The sequence below is a fragment of the Anabas testudineus genome, chromosome 22, assembly GCF_900324465.2.
Source record: "Anabas testudineus chromosome 22, fAnaTes1.2, whole genome shotgun sequence".
Taxonomy (NCBI): Eukaryota; Metazoa; Chordata; class Actinopteri; order Anabantiformes; family Anabantidae; genus Anabas; species Anabas testudineus.
The window spans coordinates 13,521,006-13,528,380 of record NC_046630.1 but is presented as its reverse complement, the minus strand read 5'-3'; the positions used below and the strand labels follow the sequence as shown (position 1 = coordinate 13,528,380).

General features: G+C 41.1%; 1 protein-coding gene across 1 annotated transcript in view; it reads right to left on the bottom strand.

The window, feature by feature from the left end:
* Positions 1–1,058: 1,058 nt before the first annotated feature.
* The window catches only part of sfswap (splicing factor SWAP), a 41,975-nt gene continuing 35,658 nt past the window's right edge, over positions 1,059–7,375 (bottom strand). The window contains exons 18-19 of the mRNA XM_026339514.1: positions 6,020–6,092; positions 1,059–1,829 (exon numbers count right to left, since the gene is read on the bottom strand). Of these exons, the coding sequence (XP_026195299.1) occupies positions 1,764–1,829; positions 6,020–6,092 (139 nt within the window). The 3' untranslated portion in view covers positions 1,059–1,763. The remainder of the gene's footprint in view (positions 1,830–6,019; positions 6,093–7,375) is intronic.

Here is a 7,375-nt window from a genome sequence, read left to right as displayed (position 1 = left end):
TAATGTTCCCGCAAGAGTTTCCCCAATAGTAAAGGCTGCTTTTTGTATCGTGGGGGGGTTTGAATTAACCTCTGTAGAGCAGAGCTTTCAGGTCAGCGGAGCAGTCAGTGTTGAGAGCAGGAGCCTATTGGCACAGTGAAGGGGCAACGCGAAGCTCCTGACCACTTCCACTGAAGACTGGAGCGTGAGGAGCTTCTCTGGACGGGAGCCTGGTGCGTGTTATCAGGTTGTCAGGTTAATTCAGCTCACCTGTACAAGGTGGTGGCAGCCGGCCAGACATATTGACTTGACTTTAGTGATTTTGTGCTTTATGGGACATTTGCCAGTTCCCTCCAAATCACCTTCTCAAAAGTAAAAGTGTGATTTAACCAACACTCAATGTCTGGTTATGACTGGGGAAAGGTCATCGTTTGGATTAAAATGATCTCATGAAGGCTAAAAGAACATAACCATCAGTAATACCAACTCGGTGGCTCTGAGGTTAGGGGACGATCACGGTCAAGGTTGAAATAAATCAATAAAATCAAGTTTCCAGTCCACTTGAAACGGCTGTTCAACCTATGTACAACCTATAATGCTGGAAGAGTGAAGGGTGGAGACCTCTCACCAGCTTTAGGGTCTTTTCACTGGTTTCCCATTTGTTTCAGAATCGATTTGGACTTTTTATTTATTACGATGGCCGTTAACGGGTTATCTTTCTGTACGTCGAATCCCTTGTACACTGACTGAGGTCATGATGCAGGAATCTACTAAAGAGTTCTGCTCCCTGGTTTAACTCTGCACTCGGTCACAGGCAGCAGCAGACACCCAGAGGACATTACACAAACTGTTGTCTTTTGGATTTATCAACAATGCTCGAGTGACGCTAAAGTTTGTAGTTAATGAAGGTCAAAGTTTGAAGGCAGTCAACACAATCGCTTCCGTCTAGTGTTGAACATTATGACATACATGAGCCCGTTCACATGAAACCGAGAACACTGACTTCAATGCTGAATCCACTTTAAGACTTTTGTTTGCTCAAAGGTATAAAAATGAAAGTGCTAAAAGCCACAAGTTAATCATAATTGAAACTTTATTGACAGTTTGGATTAGAAAGTAGTTCTGCATCAAATTCATTACAGTACAAACCAGGAACAGGAACAGAAAGGCCACACACTAGAGCTGAGGGACACAGTCAAAACTAAAACAGCTTTCTTAAGGAGATGGGTGAGGTGTTTATAGAGAGAAAAGACTTCTAGGGGGTGGAGGAAATAAGAGAGAAAACAACGGCAAAGAATAGTAGATGAGGGAGGAAAGAAATGCAATTATCAAAACAACACAACCCTTCATAGAAGGAGAAAATACAGACCTCCCGCAGCGTTTGGTAATGCTGCAACCAAAAAAAACAAAACCCCATCAACATGTGGGAGAAAGGCGTTTTGAAACAGAATACAAAATAACATATGGACTATTTCCACATTTGATTCTCCCTGCACCAACACACGTGAATGCCTGACGTGATCTCCGGCCGACGAGCCGTTTCCTCAGATCTGGTGTAAAACCATATATTTTAGCTTAACGAGGGCCTCGACCTTCCTACGCTGAGCGAGACACGGTGCGATCCAACCGAATCTGGTGACGCTCAAACCGAGATGACATAACAAATCAAGGATAAACACACGGAGCTGAGACAGATTCAGACCAGAGAAATCCCCCAGGAAATTGGAGAATGCTGCTTGCTGATTGGCCGAGGTTGTTGTGGCAAATAGAAAACCATGGTGTCTTTAGGAAGTGGGAGGTTGGAAGGTCTTGGAGGTGGCAAGCATTGCACGCACTTTGGCCATCAGATCCTAAAAACAGAGGAGAAACAGGTGTGTTAATATAGTTGATATAGTGTTGAGTGTGTAACACCACCACTGGACAAACCTCAATGTGATCAGGGCCACAGGGATTTTTACATCAAATAGTGTGTTGCTGAAGCCAAATGTCTCTAAAAGCTGCACAAACTGAGGAGAGTTCTTTGCGCTTTAAGTTGAGGTCATTACAGAAATGTTCTAAAAAAAAAAGTTCAGCCAATCTGGACTCATCTACTGTGCTGGGAACCACCAGAGTCCATTAAAATGATTCACAGAAAAACAGTGAGCAAATTAACTCGCTTTGAAATAACTGGGATTGAACTGATCTAATAATACTCTGCTAGTCTTTCTTTTATTATTATTTTTATTCCCAGTGTATCAGCTCCTCAATTAGGCATTAACACTTCTGTTATTGTTGGGGCCAAACTGCTCCCTGTAGTGTCAAAGAGCTATCAGCGATGCGGCTCCCACTGGAAATCAAGTCTCCAGTGAGGAGTTCTAATCAGTGTCAAGATGTTTAGCTATTGTTTTGTTTTATCTGGAGCTGCGCTCGCCAGTGTCTGTTTAGTAACGCCGCTCTACTTTCAGCACACGGCCGTGTAGAAGCTGATTGACAGTGAGCCGAAGATAGAAAAGGGCGGACCATTTAGCAAGTGATGGTAAAACTCATGTTTTCTCTTGACCACACAACCACCGCCTAAATGTAATATATAGGTCAAATCATAATGACAAGAAAGTAACGCTACAGAAAGTTTGAGTGTGGAGAAGGGAGCTGCCAAAAATCCCATTTGTTGTTCACACTTTCCTTTCATTCCCTTTTCAGATAGAGATGTAAACTTCACTGACCAGGGGCCAAATGCTTACATTGCTGAATGCAAAGTGTTAATTTGCATCCCAAGAGTGATTCATATACGGATGGACAAATACCCGCCCCTGAGCTCTCCTGACAGATGAGACAAATTAACAGCTGTAATCACAGAGGGAAGGAGCTGTCATATCAAATCATTCAAAAGGACGTTTCCCTCTAAACCCCGGTGTATCCAAACACACACACATGCACGGAGGAGTGTTCACAAAGTGTAGCAAACAAAGAGCGGCTCAAATTCTCAACTGAGGGGGAAGTAGCTCAACTGTAGCTTTTTCTTGTCGGAAATAAAATCTACCTCATACATTGAATAAATAGATTATTACAAGTTACATTTCAACTGTCACACATGGGACTGATCATAGAGGACGTGGAATAAGCCAGCTTACAACAGTGGATACCAATAAACGATGCATGTTAACCTAAATATTACTTATATGATCCCACACATATAGACAGGCACATGGGTAAAGTGTCATAGGCTTTATTCTAATTGCAAACATACATACACTGCTATGTTAAACAATTCAACTATAATGTAGTGTTCAGCGACATCCTGAGGGAGCTATTCAGCACCTTGGGCTTTCCACACATCTCCATCTCAAGCACACCTCTCCACACACTTGTTTGGGATAAGTTCTCCTCAACTGTTCCTTTTTTTAGACTCGGTGGAAGTACAGTATAAAAGTTGCTCTGAAAGTGCACAATGCATCTATCAAAGAGAATAAACTGCAACAAACATACAGCAGAGAAAGTGAAGGGACACAAGACAGAGGAACAAAGGCAAACAACAAGAAAATGAGAGACGGGATGAGGCGAATAGCAACCAGGCACCCTCAGGGAAGAAGAGGCCATTAGGCAGATGAGGATGACTTGAATTATTCAAGATGTGTTTGTAAAACATCACAGATGGGGTATAAGTAGTTAGTGGCTGTGAATCTGTGCGTGTTGCAACAGCAGCGAACATAATGTTTTCACGAGCTGGCTTACGTTGGCATGCTGAATGAAGGCTCGTGTTTGTGGGAGATAATGAGAAAGAAGTAGGAATAACGTGTTTTTGTTGATGAGACAGAAGCACAGTTGCCTGGTTTTGTATCTGCTGTGCATCTGGTCAGTAAACACTGGAAACTCAATCTTTAGACACTCTCCCACACGTATACTGTCCAGCGGCTTGATACCAGACGTTGGACAGAGCAGAGACTTTGCCACTTTGCTTGTGATAGCTGTACCAGTGCTCATTGAATAGCTAGTGTTGCCTCTCTATTCACACTCCGTTGACCTCCATTACCTTGAGTCCTTGTGGCTCTTGGATTCTCGCTGCCATTGCAGCCTCTCTACAATCGCTGTAACCCTTGTTTTCTTGTAGGTATATGCTGTTCTTACACCGCATGTTTTGTACTTTCAGAACTAAATCACTTACTCACTAGATATTACTGAAGCTCCAGATCACATTTCCTGGGCCCTACTTTCTAGGTTTAATGTGTTCATTTGCACACTGGTTGCAAGAGAATCCAAATATTACGTCACTTAATGCATGCACGAAAAAATCTAAATGAAATTAGTGGCATTTCAGAATCAATAATCAAAAGGTTTGATCCTGATTTAGGCTGAAAAGGCAAACAAATATACAATTTACGACACAAGTCAGCCACGAGACCGTCTTTCATCTCTGACAAATGAAGGTGATTGATTTTGAAGCTTGTTCTAAGGGGTGTTCATGTTTCCACAGCTGTCAGAATTGCTTATTTAACAAGAGGCAAGAGAGCAGTGAAACCAAACTCCAATGATGAGATGAAAACAAGCACTTTTTAAAAGTCTTCTGGTCCTTGTGATATTTTTTCCTTTCTTCCATCCATTTAGTTTTTTCCTCCAATCATACAGCAGATTTGCCTTCCGGAGCCGGTACGTGTGCATGCATTTGCTTGCAGTGCATTTCTGAAAGCACCACGATAGCAGCCCATAAATTGGACACTGCAATTTTAAACAGGTTGGAGCAGGAAGACTTGTGCACTGGGGTCATAATTTATTGGCAAGGTGTGTGTGAGGCTACATTTAGAGTAATGTGCGAGTACCACTTATTCAGTATTCCATTTATTGAGCGCTAAAACCGAAATGAGGAACACAATGTTCCATAGTTAAATGAAGCAGTCCCACACTGAGTTACACTGAATGTGTGACATAAAACCCAGGCATGCCATTACAATATGCTATATGGTCTGGGCTTATTTCTCACATTGTGGGCAAGGACCCTTAGTTCCAATTAAGACAAAACACTGGCCACAGGCCACTGTTTCTCAACACCAGTGCTTAATGTCACAAATGGTGCTGTGGCTGAACAAGAGCAGAAGCTAAGTTCCAATGTCTCATTGAAAAACCTTCCCAGAAGACTGGAGACTGGCATTATGGTGGTTTTAGATTTTAAATGTTCAGCGGTCAGATAATTCTGCAATTGGTTATGCTGGTTATCTGCCATTCTCAAAATAAATTAGTGGGCTATTAGCTTTTCTAGTTAGAGACAATCTATCTGTTGCTGTCTCATGCCACATTGGAAGTATGCGGGCAAGGGCAATACATATCTAACAAAAATTAAACCTTTGACCAATCCAGCATGAAATATAAAAATTTGGCTTCTGTGAAGATGAGATGCTGGCTTATTAATACTTTTAAAATTCTAGATGAACATCTTACTCAACTTAACCTACATGATCTGCCCTGTTTGTCTGAATTTACAAGTGGTGGAAGACAAATGGCTGCAAAGCAGCACATTAGCTCTGCCTCCTCTCTCAGCATTGAGGTGAAATCCCACATCCCAGGACAGAGTTTTGGGTAGTCGGGGGCAAGTTTGCCAAGGCCTCCACTTTCACCTGCCGCCCAACTGACTTCAAACAAATATTTAGCCTCTCTCATCTAAAATTCTTGGCTATGTTCCCAGAAAGAGCGCAGGGGGTGGAAGTGCAATTTCAACCAGGATGAGCTGTTGCCGTTGTCAGTGTGCAAACTTCTATTTGTGTTTTAAAACAGTACTGTACGGCTAATAGGATACTGACATAACATGAATAAAATTGACAAAAGACCAAGGGCTCAGAAAATCGCTAGATGTGAATATGTGTACTTTAAGGTTCAAACAAACAATAAAAACTATGCACACGCTTTATGAACAAACAACAGATAAAGCAGAAAATATATAATTTAGTAACATTTCACTAGATGGTTCTTCGCCTCAGCATGGTGAATACACAGGACAACACTCAGTACTCGTGATGCATAGGCTGTGGAGTTCAGCAGAGGATATATCTGGGATAAAAGCAAAAAACAATACCTGAGTTATTTTGGACTGAACAGAGGACACTATGGAAGAGGACACCGCATTGTCTTTCTCCTGAGAACCACCCCTGTAGAGAGAAGAGAGTAGGAGAGAGGGTGAAACAAAAGAAGAGTGGGGGAGAGAGGCAGAAAACCAATCATGTTAACAGGAGAGGATATGTAAAATTCATGATATCTTGTGAAATGCTCAAAGTTGGACGGGCATCTAGTGCGGTAGAAGGCAGCAGAAAGGAGTGGAGGAAAGACCGACAGCTAAGAGAGAAATGTGACCTGTAAAAAAAATGTCCAAATGATGTCTGCAACACAGAAACGCAGCAAAGTTTAAAACTCTGCCGACAAACATCAAGTGCCAAAATCACAGGCTTAAAAAAATCAACTGCATGACTCTGTGCAAAGCATAATCTCTCTACTGCTGAGCATTTTATAATTCATCAGGAGAATTTTTAAAATAGGTGATGTTGATGGTGCTGATGTTACAGTTGCCAGGCTTCAGGCCACTGGGGCCTTGTGGACGTCACTTTAAAATATTCAATTAGTTTACATACATAACTGGGGATAATCATGATGTGTTGTTCTTGTGCCATTATTTCTAGAAAGTAAACTATAAACTGAGAAATACCAGCTGTCTCTATTCACACATTGTTGGTGTGATGGCTAAACATCACACAACTTTAAATTTTGGAAGGAAAAAAATAAAAATAAAAAGCCAATCTCTTCTATAAAGAATTCTGCCTATGCGACTGCTCAAGTAATTTTACCTCTGTAAAAAGAGACCAATTACTTTATATAAGCAACAAAAAGCAAAATAAACTATTCTTTGTTAGGTATTATTGTGCTGTGCTACTTGCTGAAGTTGGATGTTGCTGGTCAAAAACAATGTTCTTAAAAGGCAGGGAATTGTGGCTTATGAAATACTTCAGCAATCACTCTGTCTGCACATAAAGAAGCCTTTATGTCTGTCTTCTGTGTGTGTATATTTATATTTACATGGTATGCCATCATTCGAAAAAAAGTTTGGAGGAAAACATGACTGTAATTTAAAGGTTGCACCTGGTTCCCTAACTCAAAATTTACCAATACAACTTAAATCAGCCACACACATGCAGAAACTAAAAGGAGAGAAAAGCAGTACATGCAGTACGATGCAGTGAAGTATGTACAGATTTGTAGGAGACTCTAAACTAAAACTGCATTCTGTAATTACTCAGGTCAGCTTTGTGTTATATTAATATTTGTTTGATGATATGAATTATTTAAGTGTGACTAATATGCAAAAGAATCTAAAAATCAGGAAAAACTTTTACAGCACTGTATGTGAAACAGCCCCTTTTAGCCCTTTTATGCCAGAGGC